The sequence below is a fragment of the Panthera uncia genome, chromosome B1, assembly GCF_023721935.1.
Source record: "Panthera uncia isolate 11264 chromosome B1, Puncia_PCG_1.0, whole genome shotgun sequence".
Classification (NCBI taxonomy): Eukaryota; Metazoa; Chordata; class Mammalia; order Carnivora; family Felidae; genus Panthera; species Panthera uncia.
The window spans coordinates 3205978-3225152 of NC_064811.1; the positions used below are offsets into that span (position 1 = coordinate 3205978).

The 19175-nt window shown below is 66.3% G+C and overlaps 1 protein-coding gene across 2 annotated transcripts in view; it reads right to left on the bottom strand.

Moving 5' to 3' along the window:
- HTRA3 (HtrA serine peptidase 3) overlaps positions 1-19153 on the bottom strand; it is a 29880-nt gene extending 10727 nt beyond the window's left edge. The window contains exons 1-6 of one of the 2 annotated variants that reach the window (XM_049630231.1): positions 18766-19153; positions 8099-8198; positions 5094-5316; positions 2408-2602; positions 1759-1791; positions 391-505 (exon numbers count right to left, since the gene is read on the bottom strand). In XM_049630231.1, the coding sequence (XP_049486188.1) occupies positions 391-505; positions 1759-1791; positions 2408-2602; positions 5094-5316; positions 8099-8198; positions 18766-19150 (1051 nt within the window). In that variant the 5' untranslated portion in view covers positions 19151-19153. The remainder of the gene's footprint in view (positions 1-390; positions 506-1758; positions 1792-2407; positions 2603-5093; positions 5317-8098; positions 8199-18765) is intronic. The other variant, XM_049630230.1, reaches the window with a different exon arrangement.
- Between the last annotated feature and the right edge of the window lie 22 nt (positions 19154-19175).

Below are 19175 nucleotides of genomic sequence, written 5' to 3' on the forward strand. Positions count from 1 at the left end.
GGAAGGGGAGGGAGGGAGGAAGGGAGAGAGGGAGAAAGGAAGGAAGGAAGGAGGGAAGGAAAGAAGGAAAGAAGGGAGGGAGGAAGGAAGAAAGGAAGGAAGGAAGGAAGAGAGGAAGGGAGGGAGGGAGGACAGACGGACGAGTCTGCAGCCGCCCAGAGAAGTGGAGCCTGGGGAGCCCAGGTGGCTGGAGGCCGGTGGCGGGTGGTGGGTGGGAGACGCAGCCAGAAGGGGACAGTCTCGCGTGGTGGGGGTTGCACGTGGACAAGAAGCACGGGGCGGGGGGGACAGAGAAGGAGGCCGTGGCTGAGCGGGCGGGGGCCCCAGGGCGCCGGGGGACGGCTCGGAAGGCCGGCGTCCCTGCCCCGGCACCCCCGGGTGGCACCGTACCTTTGGCGTGCCTGTCCTGGAACTCCGTGAGGAAGCGTGTGATGCGGTCCGAGGGGATGGCGAAGGAGATGCCGGCCGCAACCTTGAGCGTGTTGATGCCGATGACCTCTCCGTCCTGTGCGGGGCCGTCCGAGGGGGCGGTCACCCGGGGAGCCCGAGCCCCGTGGCCGCCGCCCGGCTCCCGTGGCCGACCGGCCGTCACCGCCCCCCGAGGGGCTCCCGGAAGCTGTCCGGGAAAGGCGCTCCGGGGTTCGCCTCCGGGCCAGGGACCCCCCACCTCTCCCTCCAAGCCGGACCCCTCCTCTCCCTCGCCAGAGAGTGTCGGTACGGGAGCTCGCGGTCCGCCCCGCGAGGAGGACACCCCCAGCAGCATCCCGGGAGCCCAGACGGGGGGTGATGAGGCGTACGCGCCCCTCTCTGCCTTCCTTCTAGAAGCGCGGCTGGGGGCGTGAGGTCGGGGCGGCTCCCGGCATCACCCGCCCCCTCTGCACCCTGGGAGCTGGCCTCCCCCGCCGCCCCCACCCTGCACCCCTCGAGGCTGCAGCCGGGGCCCCGGACACACCTCGCTCTTGACACCCTCCCGGGAAGGCACTCCTCTCCATACCCAGCACACACCCCTGCGCCGGCTTTTCTGGCCTCCAGCCTGAAGCCCACCCACACGACTTTCTCGAACACCAGTGCTGCGGCCTTCATCCCGCTGAGCGTCTGACCCCTCCCGCTCGTGCCGTGCTGCTCCCCGAACTATCTTTCCCCTGCACGTCCCTCTCAACCCCAGACCCTCGGTCTCCACAGTGCAAGTTAGATGCTCCCTCCTCCAGGAAGCCCTCCCTGCCTGCATCCCTGCAGAGCCCCCTCACTGCTCCTCACGTCACACTTGCCCACAGGAGCTCCCCAGGACGGGAGGGCATCCAACAATTCTCAGGGCCCAGAGCCGGACTGATTTCTGAACTGAACTTTGGGTTGATTCTGGAAATCTCCCCTGGGATGGGAATGAGCCTGACTCTGGGGCCCAGGGCAGACCTGAGGCACGGGTGACCCAACAGGGCTGGGACGGAAGGAGGACGCCCCCACACCCTCGCACGTAAACGCAAGGATGGGGGGCCCAGAGCCGTGACCGGCCATGACCTGTGTCTCCCCTGCCCCAGGCCCTTGATGGGCATGTGGTCCCCGCCTGGCTGCTGTTCTGGGTCACCCGTACTCAGCATCCCTGGGGGCTTGGGGGGCTGGGCAACAGGCACTTGGGGTCATGCCCTCCCCCGGGGCCCCCAGCCCAGCCAGCGGGTGCGAAGACTCAAGGCACATCTTCGAGGTTCCATCCCCGCCTCGGGGCCGTGCTGCCACGTGAGTGGAGGACTTGGGGACACTCACCAGGTTCACCAGGGGTCCCCCGGAGTTCCCGTACTGCAAGGGAGGAAACGAGACGTTAGCTGAGCCCTGAGCCCCTCGCGGGTTCCTGAAGCTCTGTCTCCCGAGCCCTCACTGTTAACCGGCACAGAAGACGGGTACTCGGATTTTACCCCCAGCAGCATCGAAAGGCCTCACTCCTGCCCCCATTTCACAGGTAAGAAGGCTGAGGCCCCGGAGGCCACGTGGACGCCGTCTGGCCTGGGCCGGAGCCCTCTGCACACGCCGCACGCCTCCAGATTCGCCTCACGGGGTACAGTTCTTCCCCACCCGCCTCGAGGGGTCTCTACAAAGACTAACATTTCCAGAAGAGCCCGAACCACGGCAAACCAGAGAGGTGGGTGTGGGGCGCCTGGGCAGAGCGCGCCGTGAGCCCCCCGCCCCCCCGATTCGGTAGCAACACTGAGGACGAGAAAAGCGAGGCTGACAGGGTGAGTGGCTCGGGCGCGGCTACGCCTCTGCGTCCCCCAAGGGCTGGCCCGGGTCAGGAATGAAGCCGCCGACTCCCAGGGCGGGCCTGGCGCCCGCGTGCAGAAGTCACAGGGAGTCCAGGCCCCGCTCAGCGTATAGAAGGACCTTTCTAGCACGCGGGCCGGGCGACGCGTGGACTCACGTTGATGATGGCGTCCGTCTGGATATAGTCCATGTCGGAGTCCCGGAGGCCCAGCTCCTTGCCGTCCCGCTGGGCCGTGCTGACGATGCCCGTGGTCACCGTGTTCTGCAGGGCAAACGGACTGCCGATGGCCACCACAAACTCGCCGGGCCGCAGGTCTGCCGAGTGGCCCAGCAGCAGGGCCGGGAGCTTCTTCTGCGGGGGGGACACGGGGAGGGAGGCTCAGCTGTCTGCCCTGGGTGAGACTGGAGCCAGATCAAGGCCGGGACGGTCCCAGGAGGGCCGGAGCGGCTGGAGAGACCCATCGGGGGTGAAGGCCGAGGCAAGCTGCCAACTCAGACGGAGGCCGGGCTGGCCTCCAGCCGACCCGTAGCAGGAGAGACCCGGGCTGGAGTCCTTGGAACAGCGCCTCAGCCGCACCAGTGACCACGGGGGTCCCCAGGTGGGCTGCAGGGGTCACACACAGGGAGGAGGCCCACGGGGTCCGGCTGGGCACAGCCTCTGAGGTCATCGAGCTCAGTGGTTCGTTCGGTGGCCACAGGTCCCTCTGAAAGTCTGACAGGGGCTACGAATGCCGTCAAAAATGCATCACACACAGACTGGTGCCTAGGACTGCAGGGGCTCTGGAGCCCTAGTTTTGGAACCCTTGATCCAGCTCAACCAGATCTCCCGATGTAGACACACAGGGAAACTGAGGCCCAGAGCGGCGAGGTGACTCAGCCAAGCTCTGCCATCACCCCCTGCCCACGGAGACGCCTGCCCACTCCAGTTTCACGTGGAGCCAGCCCGTCTGTCTGTCTGAGTCCACGGCTGGGCCGGCAGCTCTGAGGGCCAGCCGTGTTGGGGTCGCCTCCGTGTTCCGGCAGCTGCAGGAGACACGCTCAGAGGGGGTGCTCCTGAGCGGGCTTAAGGTGCCCAAGTGTGCACAGTGGCAAACGTGGAATCCACGGCGGCCGAGGCCCCGTCGCCAGCACCTCCGTGAATCTGGGGGTCCGGTGTCGCACCCCTTACGTCCGAGGCCACCACCGGGGAGGGGCACTGCTTCTGGGGGCTCCCGGGGGACGGCAGTCATTTGCAGACACAAAGCTTTACGAGAAGGTGCCGGCGACCGTCCTGTCCCGATCGCGGGGGGCCTCCCTCTAGCTCTGGACAAGGACCCCACACCTCGGGCCCTCTGAGCACCTGGATGTGTGTGGTCACTCCCCTTTCCTCCCTGGCAGTGGCCTCCTCTTTCTGCTCTAGCCACCATGCCACTTAAGGTCTTCTGTCCTAGGGCAGCTCCCAGTACAAACGGGGGGACCTGTGAACGGGGGTGAGGCGAGCCGGCAGGGCTCCACTCGGCCCTTCCTCACCTGCCCGCGTGGCCGCGGGGCCGCATTCCCCCCAAGGCTGGGGGGGCCACCACGCGCGGGACCCAGGGGCTGAGGCAGCTCCCGCTGGGAGGTCGTGCAGGCCTTACTAAAGTCCACCCGCCCCTGGGGCCACGGACGGCTGCTGCGTGTGCCCCTCGGGATTGTGCCACGGTGCCTGGAACAGGAGAGACCCGGCGACCGCCAGACCCGCGGTCCCGTCTGGCTCTGCGTCACCCTGTGGGGGTCCTCGGCAGGGGCTGCACCCTGTGGCCCTCGGGCCAAATGCAGCGTGCTGCCTGTTTCTGTTTTGCAAATAAAGTTTTATGGGGACACGGCCATGGGCTCGTGTGGCCTGTGGTGGCTGCGTCGTTGAGAGGCGTCCCCAGAGGGCCCGGACCCCACAAAGCCTCGAAGTGCTTACTATCTGGAGCTTCACCGAAGACGTCTGCCAGCTTCTGTCTTTGAGCACACCCCGTGCCCCGCCCCAGCCTCAGTTTCCCCATCTTTAGAACGGAGGTGGTGGCCCCGGGCTCAGTAACTGCCGTGGGGAAGGGTCCCCGTTGGGATAAGCCTCTCCTCCTCCCTGGATCGGGCAAGAAGGAGCCTCCTCACAGAAGATTCATTATCACCAAAACCACACACTTTCATTCAGAAAGAGCAGAAGCCGGATTCCAAGTCAGCCAAGCCAGACTCACCAGCACAGACAGCCGCCTGGTCACCGGCCTCACGGCAGGGGCAGGCTGCCCTCACCGAGAGTCACGACCACAACACCGGACGTGCCCTGCCCCGGCTTAGCCTGACCTTGGGCAGTGACTTAACCTCTCTGACCTCAGTGTCCCCTCGGAAGCAGCAGGACACCGACGCCCCTTCTGTCAAGGGCGGTGGGGCGCAGGCACAGTGCCAGCCCCTGGCGGTGACGCGGGACGGCTGTGGCCCCGCTGTGGGCCCCGCCTGGCCAGCTGGGGGGACGGGATGTGGAGGGACCGGGGCGTGTGTCCCGGAGCTCCAGGCCAGCGTCCCGTCAGCCCCACGGGGGAAGCTGCATGTCCTGGAGTGAGCCGGGAGGGATGCAGGCAGCGTCCCTGGGCCTTGGAGGACGCCCCTCCGCGAATGACTTGGGGGCACATCGCTGGCTGGCGGGCGGCAGCCCGGCTCTGCTCGCACACAGCAGCTCAGGAAGCAGGGGCGGGGGGTCTGGAGACCCCGGTTCTAGGCTGGCCCGCCCCGTGGCTGGGCCTCGGTTCCTCCGAGCGTCCCACAGGGAGGTCGGGCCGAGGTGTCTCCGAGCGCTGGGGCCTGGGAAGGCGCCCCCGCCCCGCCCGCCGCCCACTCACCTTGGGGTGGATCTGGATGGTGGCGATGTCCGACTTCTTGTCGATGTCTTTGATGGTGGCCTCGTACGTGTCTCCGTTCTGCAGCTGCACCTTGAGCTGCTGCCGGCCCGAGACGGCATTGGAGGTGGACACCACGTGGGCGTTGGTGACGATCAGGCCGGCCTCCGACATGATGAAGCCCGAGCCGCTGGACAGGGGCACATTGCGGCCAAACAGGGGGTGTCTGCGGGGAGCGAGCGCGGGCGGGGGGGGGGGGGGGGTCAGGGCGGGCGGGGGCCTGCTGGAGGGGAGCGGAGCCCCGTGTGGGGTAAGAGAACGCGGTTCGGGGCCCCCCACCCCCACCCCGCCCTCAGGCCCAGCCCTGCCACCTTCGGCTGCGGCCTTGGCCGGCTCACTTAACGCCAGGCCCTCTTCACGGCCTCAAGGGGGGGCGGTGACCTCTGACTTGCAGTCTGCCGGGAAGGGACGTGAGGCCCACGCCTGGCAGGCCTGTTAGGACAGGCGGGCACAGAGCTGGAGCCAGACAGGCCGGCACTCTAATCTCAGGGCTCTAATCAGGCACTCTAATCTCCCGCTCATTACCTGCCTGGCCGTGGGCAGGCCTCAGTCTCCCCAGCTAGGAAATGGGGCATCTACCCTGCTGGGTGTGACGCCTGTTGTCCAAAGCGCCTGGGGGGCAGGAAGCCACTCAACAAACAGGGCTGGGGGACAGCGCAGCAGGTGCCGGGGTCCCCGGGGGGGTACTTCTCCGCAGAGGGGCAGATGGGACCGTGCAGGGAAGGGGCAGTGCTGGGGCGGTCGCGTTCCCACCCCGCCCGGTCCCTCCCCTGCCCCGCACCTGCCCCGAAGCCCCAGACGGCGTGACAGGCAGTGCTGGTGGCAGGCTCTGCTCCATGATGACACCAGGTGTCATCCTTCCGGGGACTCAGGGGGCAGAGGGGACAGCGGACGGTGCAGGGCGGGGTGTGTGCTCAGACACAAGCAGACAGAGGCCGGGGCCCGGCCTCTGTCTCCGTGAACAGGAGCAAACGGTCAGAGGTCAGAGTTCCCCGATGTGTGACCACGCCCAGCCGCCCGCAGGGCCAAGAGGGAACCATGGCCGCGGCTCAGGACCCTCTCTGGGGCGGGTCGCCTCTGGGACCCCCGAGGGGCCTGGACGGGGCAGGAGAGAAGGAACTCGAGGGTGGGGGCTGTCTCAGGGAAGTGAGGGTTGCACAAGACCCACCTCGGCGGGCAGGACCGGTGACCAGAGCCAAGGCCACCGGGGACCCCGAGCCAGACTCCCCGAGTGATTTAATGCTCACGACCACCCTACACGGTAGGAGGCCTTCGGTTTGCGGGTGGGGAAACTGAGGCCCAGGACTTGAACTACTTCTCTGGGTCAGGCAGGCAAAGGGCAGACCAGGGGTTTGAAGCAGGCAGCCTGGGCACTCGGCCCCAGGGGGACCACGGGATCTGACCACTCACACGGGCCGTTGCCCCCGCCCCCCAGCTCCGTGTGGCCCTGGGCGAGGGCTGCACCTGGCCACACCCCTGCACCCACGGCTAGGGTCTGGCGCTTGTCTGCTGGAGGGGCCCGAGGCGGGCCTGAGGCAGCCCCGGGGCCTCCCCGCCCAGGCCGGGGTCACAGCCAAGGCTCCCAAGCTTGATGAGTATCTCATCTGCGTCTGGGATCTTGCCCACTCGGTCTCGTCCACCCACCCACCCACCCACCCACCCACGTGGACATCGGCCTCGGAGGCTGATGTGGCAATGGCATTGCCACCTGGCCAGACTGGGCTACAGTCAGCAATTGGCTGGCTCGAAGCCTGGTGCCCGGAGCCTTCTGGAAATACACGGTCCTCGTCTGAGCCACTGGCAAGGCCAGGGACATACCACTTAGCGTGTCCAGTTATAATTTCCTCAATGATATGTCTCAGGGTCTGGAGGTTGCAGAAAGGGCAGTAAGGGGTCAGCTCTGGGGTCTGAGAGACCTGGGGTGAAACCCCGACTTGGCACTCAGCCGCTCTGTGAGCTCAGAGAAGTTTCCAGGCCTCTGCTCCACACCCAGAAAATGGGAACATCAAAGCTTAGCTTCTGGGGCTCAGCCCTGAGTGACAGCAGTCTGTCGGGGTACAGTCTCAGTCAGCACTGAGGGGCGGGCCCCCCGGGCCTGACTCTTGGGGTGACTCCTGTGAGTGCCCGGCTGTCTCCACTAAGAGGTAGGCATTCACCAGGGCTGTTTAGGCAGATGCAGGCAAAGCAGCCGAGGGGGCTCGGAGCACACGGCAGGTGTCCAGGGATACTGCTCTTCCGACAGTGAGCTCATGCCCTTGGTGGCTTGCCACGTGGAGCACCATCAGGGGTGAGCCTCCAGAGATGGGGGGCAGTGACGTCCAGGAGCGAGGTCTCCCCCCGGGCAAGCTCCACGCCCAGGGAGCAGGGAGCCCCGTGCTGGGGCCAGGAATCGGGGCGTGGGGGATTCTGCCCACCCCCAGGGACCGGGGGCCACCCGGTCCTCTGTGCCTCGGTGTTGGCATAATGGCACCGGCCGGCCTCCACCCCTCGGGACAGCGCTGCTGGGGAACGGGGCTCTGGCCCTGCATGCCTCATCTGGGCCGTCTGGAGGCCCCCTCCCACACAGGGGCCACGAGGTTAAGACAAGGAAGAGGAACCCTGAACGCGAGACGTCGACTGTCAGCGTCTTCTCTCTGGGGAGCACAGGACGCCCCGGGAGACCTCAGGACTGCCCTGAGCGATCAGCCGTCGGGGCCCCGGAGCTTCCCAGAAGGAGCTCTGACAGTCTCAGGGCCACCAGAGCCGACATCGCGGTGCGCCTGCTTACCACGCCCTGGCGCTGTGAGGTCGGTATCTGCCCCCGCCTTGGCGGGGAGACCAGAGTCAGGGGCCGCCCTCCCCAAGGGCGCCAGGTGTCGGGGAGGTCTGCCGGACCCCACGTGCGCTTGGCTTCGACCGCCCCCGTGCTAGAACGGGGGTGGGGGGGTGCCCGGGAGGGGTTCGCACACCTCAGGAAGAGCTCTATGTGGACCACGGCCGGCGCGATCTTCTCCACCACGTCCGCGATGAAGTTGAACTTGTACCTCGGGCTGGTCAGCTGGTGGAGACCTGCGCTGGCAGGAACAACCAGGCGCATTAATGAGGCCCAGACACCGCCAGCGGTGCCCCGAACCCCCCCCCCCCCCGGGGGGAAGCCCCCGCGAGGACCCCCCCCCCCCCAGGCTCAGAGCCCCTCAGGGATGCCCGACACTCAGCCCGGTGACACCCAGATATTTGGGAGGGGGCTCCCTCGTCCCAGGAATGGTTACTGTGGAGTCTCCTCACTGGACGCGATACCACCGGGCGGGCCGGGAGGCTCAGAGATGCCAGAACACTTATCCTGGGCTGCAAAGCAGTGACGGGACACTTGAGCCAGACCCGAGCCAGCCCCCTGGGCCCTCACCCTTTCTCTCATCCAGAGCAATGCCCTGGCGTGAGGCCACCGTCCCCTCCCCCGCCGGCTCTGGCCCGTCCTCCGGCCCGTGCTAGTGCCGTGATCGGGCAAGGTGACAGCAGAGGTCCCCGGCCATCCCTTCGGAGCTGCCCCGGTCTGGCCCTGGGGTGGCCCCCTCCCAGGCCCCGCGGGACGCCGGATGTCTGCGTCGCCACGGCCCCCCATCCAACTTGGCCGGACCCCAGTCCGACTTTCCAGGCGGTTCATGAACCCCCTGGAACCCTTGCCGGCTCAGATTTCTGCTGCTGTCAGCAGTGGGGGACGCCGCCTGCCGGGACCGCAGGCCTGAGGGATGTGGGTGGCACCGGGCCCACACCCCTTCGGTCTCCCTGCTCGGGCATGTGCTGAGCTCTCTCCGGTCGCAGCCAGAGACTGGCGGTACCTGGAACCGGGCCCGCCCAGCACTGCTTGTAAGCGGCTCCCCGAATGAGCCGAGTGCCGGGAGTCCCGCAGGCCGGGCTTGGCTGGGCAGCCCCACTTCGGGCTGTGTGGCTTCAGGCAAATCACTCACCCTCTCTGGGCCTTGACTCCTAGTCTGAAAATGAGGCTGAAGGTGCCCCCCAACCCCCGACCTGGGGGAACCGGGTACAGATGTGACTTGTGAGCCTAACCCTGCACCCCGGGACTGGTGTTGGCGAGCAAAGAGGGCTCGGCCCGTGAAGTCCAGTTCTGGGAGGTGAGGGGTCATCAGGGTTGAGTGAGAATCCGGAGTTTTCCGTTTTGCCCAGAGGGGCAGGAGGTGAGGCGAGTGCAGCCGTCATCGGTGTTGCATAAACATCTGGGGCAAATGCAGGGCTCTCCACACCCCGACTCGTCTCCCCACGTCCAGGAGGCGGCCAGGGCGGGGGGCACTGCCCCCATCTTAAAGGTGGGAAAACTGTGGCTCCCTGAGCTCAGTCCTCTTGCCTGGAGATGCGTCTCTAGTTAGAGAAGGCAGGTTCTGAGCGCAGGCCGAGGGCTCTCCTCCTTAGGGGTCCCGAGTGTTCCTTATGCCTGAACTGGAGAGAGCTTCCCTCGGGGTCCAAGGTCAGAGGTGGGGAGGAGCCACCCCTCCCCCCACCGGTTCTGTGATGTCTGCCTCTCAGCCAGGCAGTGGGCACTGGACAGGGGGGCCCAGGCCACCGTGGTCAGCCTGAATCAAAGGCTGCCTGTCCGGGGTGGTCAGAGCCTGCCCGCCACCGCGAGGCCCCTCACCCATCAAAATGCAGGCGGCCAGGGGCTACCCGGCCTGGGAGCCCTCTTCCTCCGGGTGGCAAAACCCTCGGAGGGGCGGGGTGTAAGGCTCAGAGCTCACATTAACGGGGGCCCCGGGGCAGGGCCCACTGTGGGCCAGGGTTCCTTCCACGCTCCCAGCACGCCGTCGCGGTCGGAGTCTGTATCTCCACGCGGGATCGCTAAGTCTCCCTGATGCTCTGCGACCGAGGCCGCCAGTCAGCTGGGGGGGCTGAGCCCAGCTCTGCCCTCTCCACCTCGAGGCAACCCCCCTGGGAGCCCACGTCATACTCTGGCCTCCGGGCACAGGGAAGGAAACCAGCCACAGAGTCTGCGGCCCTGTCCAGGTTCCAGTCTCTGACGAGACGTTCCTGGCCGGGCAGTTCCTGTGCCCTGGGGACCTCAGAGGACCCCGACCCCAGGCCCTTGTCTCTTCCACCGGGTGGGCGTTTGGCAGGGTCTGCCGGGTTTCCCCGGCCGAGGCTCGCGCCCACAGTGCTCTGCTGGGGCGGCCAGTCCCCGAGGGCCCAGTCAAGGGTCACCCTCTCCCTGCTGTGTAACCTGTTGGGCCATTTACCCCCAGTCTCTGCTTCATCACCCACCGTTCTGCGCCTCACCTGCACAGACCATTCCCCGCTTCCCCCCGCAGGACGCGCCAGCTTGTCCCGGGCACAACTCCAGTGCCGTCTCCTCCAGGCAGTCCCCCGGCAGGCTCCTTCCAGCCAGCATGAGTCTCTCCCTCCTGGGGTTCCCAGTGTAATGCCCCACCCACGGCCCTGCCTCTCATGCGGGGTATGTTCAAGCCACACTGGCCGAGCGCCTCTGTGTGCACCTGAGTTCAGGCGAGTCGGGCACAGCACAGTGTGACGGGGGATGGGGCACAGAAAAGCCCAGAGGTGCCCCAATCCGGGTCCCAGGGACTTCAGAGCCTGAGTCCTCCCTGACCCAGAGCCTGGGGCACCCCTCCGAGGCTCCTGGGTCAGCCAGCTGATGACTAGAGCCCCACCAGGCCCTGTCCCTTTAAGCAGAGCCCCGCGGTGGGCGGTGGGGAGGGGGTGGTGGGGCGGGGCAGGCCTGTTTCCTGGTCCTCCTCCCTACACACAGATGAATCACCCCATGAATCAGTGGGAAGGGAGGACTCGGTTCCCACAGCCTCTTTCCACATGAAAACCGTGGGCCCCACGGCTGGAAAGCAGACTCTGTTTATTTGGGCTTTTGACAACCCCCACCCCCACCCCCTCCTCCAGCCAAAGTTCTGAAGTCAACAGTCGGTCCCCAGCAGATTCAGCCATTAGCCTTTGTCGTTGTTGTTGTCGTGTTTTGTTTTCAAAAATAAACTGTGACCCACGGGCTCTGGAAGGTCCAGTTCGTGCGGAATTCGACACGGCAAAGCAACCGAGGCCAGGTGTCCAGTGGGGCCTCCCGGGAGAGGAAGGGACACGGCCAGGATGGGACGGACTGGGACAAGGGTTGGCAGGGAGAGAAGCTGGGCGTCAGGGCTCCACCCCAACACCCTGGCGTGGCCGAGCTCCCTGGAGGGCTCAGGGACGGCGGCAAACCCCGAGAGAGGACTTTACTACGTGCCAATTCTGGAGAGCCATACTGCCACGGAACAACAGAGGGGGAGACCAAGGCCCAGAGTGGGAAAGTGACTAGCCCAGACATCCCGCCGGGCCGCCCTATAGTGTTGTTACACAGGCTGTGGACTGCACCAGCCCAGGACCATTACTAACGAAGGTCACAGCATGAGTGGCTTCCCTTGGAGTTGGGCAGTGCGCAGCCTGCCCGACTACGCATTACCCCTCCAGTGCATAACAGGCACTGAGACCCAGTTCTGGCCCTCTCTGAGCTCATTGCCTTGATTCCATCAGAAGAGGCCCCCACCTGTCACGCCGTGGTTAGCTGTGAACTGGGATGGAAGGGCCGTGGGCAGATGACCGCAAAGCCTGGGCCTATGCGTCCGTAATGCTGAACACAGCTTGCAGACCAGATGACGACGTCTTAGCGGTGCCTTCGAGGCCCAGGCTCTACCTGCACCTGTCGCTCTCCCCTCTGGGCCCCCGGCTCCCTTCCCTCGTCCCTCCAGCCCAGGCCCACACCCCTCCTCTGGGTAGCCTGCCCCGACTTGGCAGGCTCAGTGACCACTCTCACCCCTCTGGGTCCCACAGCGCCTTGTAACACCTCCCTTCCCGAGGCATGTCCTTCTGTCCCCATGGCCTGGGCGCCCCAATCCACAGCAGGGAGCAGTGAGACAATGAGTGAATGAGCAAGGGGGGGGGGGTGCATGGATGTTCTACAGGGACCGGGGTGCTGTCCCAGGGCAACCCCCACGGCCCCCAGCCCCCACCTGCCGCTCTCACCCATCTGGGGGGGGCTCTGAAGCCCCAGGAGCCGCCTCCAGGGTCTAATTAGCCCCCAGAGCCAGGAACAGGGGCTTCCGATCCCACTGTGGCTCCCAGGGGCACGAGCGCCGCTGTCCGTGGCCTGGGGCCCCAGGCGCCTGTCCCTGGAATGCAGGCCTCCTCCCCCATGGGTCCCTCCCCACAGCCGCCATCCACGGGCTCCAGGCCCGTGGTCCGCTGAACTCTCGTGGCAGTTCTCCAAGGCAGGTGTCTCTGCCCATTTTAGAGGCCAGGAGAACCCCCCACCAGGGCCCAGAGCCAGGTCCCTTGACGCTGACCCCAGGTCCCTCCTCTGTCCCGGGCTGGTCCTCAGCCACTGCGCCTGGCTGTCCTGCCCAGGGGCGCCTGGCCTGGCCAGTCCTCGCCTTGGGGCCAGCCTGGCTCCTCTAATGTGCCAACATCATGGAGGAGAGGCCCTCCCGCCGGCCTGTCTGGACTTTTTCAAGGTGGGTATGCAGGCCAGTCGCCACGGAAGCCAAGGTGTGCTCGGCCCCCGGCCCTCCCCCGACGGGAAGCCCTCCCGGCCCTGACGGGTCCATCAGCGGCTCCTCTGGGCTCAGGCTTCCCAGCCGGGTCCTGGGAAGTCCCCTGGGCATGTGGCAGCCCTTCCACAGACATTGCCTTCCTGCACCTTCTCTTCCTCGACTACCTACCTCTCCTTCACCCTCACGGTTATGGCAGGAACACCCAGCCGTCGGCACTCAGTCTGCTGGCGCTCAGGGCTGTTAGCCTTCACGCTGTGCCAAGCGCTTTGGACTCCTCGCCTGACTGCTCAGTGGCCCGGCGGGAAGGACACCACTGCCATCCCCACTTCACAGATGAGGGATCCGGGGCGCGGAGAGCTTAGGAGACCTACAGGTGGTGTAGCTGGGACTCAGCCCTGAGAACCGAACAGGGTCGCGGTTCTGGCTCTGCCCGTCACGCGCTCCAGGGTGAAAGCATACAGTTGGGCAGGTTGGACACTGCACATCTCCAAGGGTTCACCTGCTCCCCCCTGCCTCTAGACCTGGTGTTCGGTGTGGGGCACACACACGTGCATCCTGGCCACACCTTTGCTCCCCAGCTGGGGTAGCTCGATGCCCCCGCTAAGCTTTTTCTTCTAACGGGCCATGAAAATAAGACCTCAAGAATGTGTGTTTAAGGCTTTGACAGCCTGAAGCACAAGCCTGGCGTCTCCCCCTTGACCTTGGGGAACCTCGGGGCCTTCCTCCCTCAAAGCAAGGCCCGGGAGGAGGCCTGAGACCCTCGGGCAGGACACAGCGCTCACTCCGCCAGGCGCCCGCCCACTTCCTTGTCTGGTTTGTGCAAACCCCAGGCCCCTGGGGAGGCCGCGCGAGTGTGGCTGGGCCCCGTCCCCCCCAGAGCTCCTGGCAGGCGGGTGAGCTGGCGGACGACTGAGGGGTGCCCATCGGGTGCCTGGAGCCAGCGGCTGGAGCCTGGAACACCGTGGGTCCAGCTCACCCAGCACAGGGCTCGTCTGGCTGAGCCGCGCAGCTCCGGTCATCCCGACGTGGCTGCGTGTCTCCCGTGGGTCCCCTCGGATACGAACCCGGAGGCAAGGACGGGGCTTCGGGTCTGGGCGGGGCCCACCGCTCCGCCGGCCTCACGGGTCGCGGAGGGCCACCGCAGGCTGGAGAGGGCCCGCGGCCTGTCCGGAAGCGAGGCCGTGCGCGCCCGACGAGGCAGACCCAGCGACACGGCCCCTGCACACGGACGCGGTTGTTCGTCAGCCGGTCTCTTGGAACCCTGCCCCCGCCCCGGGCACCGTCTACACCAGAGTGGCCCCAGCACCTGATCCGCACCTAACACCTTGCCTCTCCGGACCCGCTCCTCCAGCGGCCCTGACTCCAGGGGGCCCCGCCATACTGTCACTCCCCCACCAACCCAACCCCGACGCCCATCAGGGACCCTCAGGCCCTCAGCTGTCACCCTCGCTCCAGCCGCATCGGCCCTCCCCACCAGGGCACCGCCCCCCCAAGCCGGGCCCCTGCACCCTTCTGCACACGTGTCACTCATCAGCCTTGAGCTCCGCACCTCCTGACGACGGGCCACCCTCCCAGCTCCTGCGCTCTCCGTGCCCGCCTCTTCATGGCCGTTTACGTGCCACCTCCTCCAGGAAGTCCTTCCCAACCTACCCTTCCCCAATTCTGGAGGTGGCTTCCCCCTCACCTGGGTTCCACACATGGTCCTCTGTCCCTCGCAAGACAGGATCGGGGATTTCGTAGGCGATCTGCTAATGGTGGTGGGGCCCGGCAGGAAAGGGAAGCCAGGCTGCAGCACAAGTCAGTGCTGGGTCTTGAAGGCAGTGGGAGCCATGGCCGGGCTTTTAGCAGGGAGGTCCAAGTCTCGTCACTCCCCCCGGGGCCGCTGCGTGCAGGTGCGTGTGGCAAGTGGAGACGCCCGAGCGGGCAGACCCCAGGGGTTGCTGTGGGGTCCTGGCCGCGCCTCTAGGCTTATGCCGGGAGCACAGGGGGTGAGGGTGCTTCCCGGGCCCAGCCTGGTCGGCGAAGGCCAGCTGCACGGCACCCCGGGTCTCAGGCTCCTCTCTGCGGGGGCTCCTGGCTCAGGAGTTGCCAGATGCTGTGTCTCAGCCCTGCCGTCCAGGGTGCAGGGAGCGGGGTGGGGGGCGGGGGAGCGCCATCCTGCCTGGTCCCCAGTGCAGAATTCCACACACAGGAAGCTGCTAAGGGGATGAAAATCAAACACCAACCAAAGCTCCTAATAAATAAAACAAGGGAGAGACGCCGTCTGAACCTGCACCGGGTCACACACGGAACACGGATTCCTAAAGGTCACGTCGTACGCTGCCCTCGGGCTCCAGGTTTTGAATTAATTGTACGCACCAAGGCCTATTCGTCTGCAGGGGTGGGCAGAGAGGCTTTGAGGGGCAGGGACTCCGGCTAAGTGCAAAAGGGAGCCTCCTCCCTCCACGGACACAAGGAACACATTTACGTCTGTGTTTATCATCCCGGCGACAGACAGGTATCCATGCCAGGGAGTGGTTCTGTCCACCGTGGAGATGGGAAAATGCAAAGCTCCCGGAAAGGTGGTGAGGCCCCATCGCTGGGGGTATGCAAGGAGGGTCGGGATGGAAATAAGGCAGATGATCCGGGTCAGAGAGGTGATGTGAGGGTCTAGAGGGGCCCCGGGATGTGCTCGTGAGGCTAATGAGGGGGTTGCAAGGTGCGGTGATCAGGGAAGGCGGCTCAGGGGTGGGGGGTCGTCTAGGTCCGGACAGATGAGGACGTGGCCACATGAAAGTGAGAGAATGGGCACTTGGGCTGCAGGCACAGCATGTGCAAGGGCCCTGAGGTGGGGAGAAGGGCAGGCTGGAGCACGGAAGATGAGGTGGCCGTGCAGGGTGGGGTGGGGGGACCAGACGGCACAGGGCCTCGGGGGTCGGGTCAGTGTCGGGGAGCTGCCGAGGGGTTCCTGCCGGTGACGGGCAGAATGGATTTACCAAGGCCATCCTGGCTGCCGCGTGGAGGAGTGGCGGGAGGGAGGATGAGGGAGGTGAGCGGGGGAGGCCAGCGGTGCGGGGACAAGTAGGGCACTGGTGGCTTGGGGGACGTTTCCAGGCCGAAGACTCGCCTGTGGCTGGTAGGTAAGGAACGAGGGAGGGTGACAAACACTCCTGGCCTAGACTTCCCGGTGGAGGACCACGGCCGGCAGGGACGCAGGACTCCAGCCCCGGGAAGAGGCGGGCGCTGGAGACTGGCCCTGAGTCATCAGCGCCGAGCATCTGAGGGCGGGCCCAGCGAGGGGACAGCGGGCGGGAATTCTGTACAGAAATGCTCGGGCCGGGCAGTGCCTCACCTGCCGTCATGTGTAGACATCACCCGGCACCTTCTGGCTGGACCCTTGGGAGGGCGGGGGAAGGGAGGATGCTGCTCTATGGCGGCCGAGCCCAGTGGAGCTGACCTGACTCCAGGCCCCGGGGGCCCTGCGGTCCCCTGCCTGCAGAACGAAGCCTGGGACCCACGACGGTGCTGCCTTCCAAGCCAGCCAGAGCCGAGGCCTGAACAAGTGGCCTCAGACCCCCTTGACCTCTCCCTGCCTCGCTGAGCGCCTCTGCGGTGCCTGAAGGGCCAGACTGGCAAGGCCCGATGAGACGGCGCTGGCCCGAGACCCCGGCGCAGCAAGGATTCCGAAAGGACGGGATTCTGCACGCGTAGCCGGCAGAAACCTGGGTGTCTGAGGTCCCTGTACCTGGGGGGACGATGATGGCACAAGGGCCAGGAGTGAGGGCGGGGCCACACTGCGCGAACGGTGCTCACGGACCCCAGCCCCGCGCCCTCCCCACCCCTCTCTTTAAGGCCCCCGCCCCCCCCACCCCGAGGCTCACAGGGTCCCGTGCCCCGGGGACCTTGCCCTCTGCCTCTGCTGTGCTGCGTCCCTCCCGCCGCCCCCTCCTTTGCTGGGAGAGCTCCCGCTCACCGTCCACGGCTCGGCACAGAAGCTGACTCCCCGCGTGAAACAGAGACGGGGGTGGGGGCAGGAGTCCTGGCAGCGACAGTAACACGGGAACTAACACACGGTCTGCGGATTACCCATCAGGGGCACGTGCCCACGCACCTCGGCCGTCAGTCCCTGCCCCCGCTCTCCCCGGCGGCTGCTACCGTCGGCCTCACTGTCATCAGATGGGAAGGGGGGCGGTAAGCAAGCCGCCTGAGGCCACGCAGTGGCGCCCCAACCCGTGACCCCCGCGCTGGCAGCCGCCCCCTGTGCACCGAGTGACCTGTGCACCTGTCTGCCGTCAGGCTCTCGCCCTCTTCTCACCCTCCCACGTGTCTCCCCGACCCTCAGGTGTCTCCAGGGCAGGGCGTGGACAGGGTCGGCCCCATCCCAGCGTCCTTGCCACCAGCCGGGGGCCAGCTGGACACACAGGGAAGGTACTTTACAAATGTGGACTCGATCAGTCAAGAAACGAGGGTTTCCAAATGCTCAGACGGCCTCCAACCTCCCTGCCTTCCCTGCCCCCAGCCCTGGAGCCTTATTCTAAGAGCATCCCCCACATGCGGGAGTCAGGGTTGGGGGGGGGGGGGCCCGTGGAGACAACCACGCCGTAGTGGGCAGGCTCCAGCCCCACCCCGAGCCCCCTGTGTCTCAGAGGCATCGGCGTGGCCTGAGATGGGCCCGCCAGTCCCAAGCCCCAGGGCAGATGGGCCACCCGCGAGGGGGCAGTGTCTAAATACCCACCACCCGTCCCTGGGACTTTGCCCGGCACCGGGCTCTCCTCCCTCACTCTCCTGGGCACCATCCAAACACAAGCCTGACCATATCACCCTCACCTCCCTCCAAGCCCTTCACTGGCTCCCCCAAACAATCACACTTAGGCCTATCTAGTGTTTCCCGGACTGGATTCCTTGGAACCCCAGTGTGCCAGGAGGTCATATGTGCTCTGCTGACACCTTCTTGGAAAACGCTGGGTTTTATTATTTTTGTGTGTGTGGTGTGTGGGGAGGGGGCGTCTGACCGCAGGTGTCCCCGGAACTTCTGACAGACTCAGGCATCAACTGGGGAAGTCTGGCCTGCAAGATGGAGTCCAAGCCACTGACACGACACTTATGGCCACTCGTCACCCATCCCTGCCGACCTGCCAGCCCTGGGTGTCACACACGCACACACACACACACACGCTCACGCTCGCGCGCGCACTACTCCCTGTTCCCGGAGAGCCCTTCCCTACCGCCGTTGAACATCCGTCCCCGGCGTGAGATTCAGTTTGGATGCTTCTCATCCCTGAAGCGCTGCAGGTGATATACTCCCCACGGGGCTCCCAGGGCCACAAGCCTGTCCTCGAGGTTAGCGTCTCCCGCCCTGAGGCTATGAAACGAGGGCCCACACAGGGCTTGACTCATCCCCCTGACCTCGGGGCTCAGCGCCCAGCACACCGCGACCCCAAGTACCTATTGGACCAACGCCTTCCTAGGAGGCGCCCCAAACAGATAAAGGGACGGCAGGGTTTTCTAGCATTTTCTTCCACGCACAGGGTCCAGCTGTGTGGCAAGAAGCAGCCCCGGGCCAGCTCCGGGTGGGGGGAGGTCGTCCTGGGGTTTGGAGGGACAGAGGAATTTCCTGCCTCAGCAGCCTGTCCCAGGAGGCTCCGAGCCGCTCAGAGACCCCACAGGCTCCATCACCATTCCCAATAGCTCTCTGGAGACCGGCACTCTAAGACCAGCTCAAAAGAAAGAGAACGTTGGATGTCGCTCAAGAGAACATCCGGACTGGGTGAGATGTAAGACCAGGAAAGACTGCCTTCCACCCAACACCCCCGGGGCGGAGCAGAGCGGAATACGGGACCGCGGAAAGGATACGCAAGACAGGTACGTGTTGATGAGACCAGACCCCTTGGCGGTCAGGAGAGCACCGAGTTTCCCCTTTAAACCACTTCTGTGACCCTGGGCCTCAGTTTCCCCACCTGGAAGCCCAGGGGTCTGGCTAGATGATTTCCAAAGGGCCTGCCCACGATGCCCAGCCTGGGCCGACGTCCGGGCTCCTCCAAGCTCCGCGCCTCAGTTTCCCCGGGAAGGGCCACCCCCTTCCACCCCGCGCCCCCCTCGCTTACCCGACGGGCAGGCGCCCTTCTGCAGCTGGCGCACGGGCGTCCCGGAGAGCTGCAGCGCGCGCCGGCTGGCCGCCTGCAGCGCGCACACGCTGGCGTAGGTGTGCCCGTCGGTGCCGCACACGGCGTGCGCCCAGCGGCAGCGGCACACGCCGCGCGCGCACTCCAGGCTCTCCCCGCACGGCGAGTCGAGGGGGCGGCCGCACGGCTCGCCCTCGCTGGCGGCGCACACCAGGCAGCAGTTGCACTGGTCGGGCACGTAGCCGCCCGGACAGCGGGGACTCGGGCACCGGGACACGTCGCAGCGCGCGGGGCACGACGCGGCCGGGGGCTCCCGGGCCAGCGCCAGCGCGGCCAGCGCGGCCAGGAGCAGCGCGCGCGCCTGCATCGCGGCCGGGCCGGCGTCCGGCCGC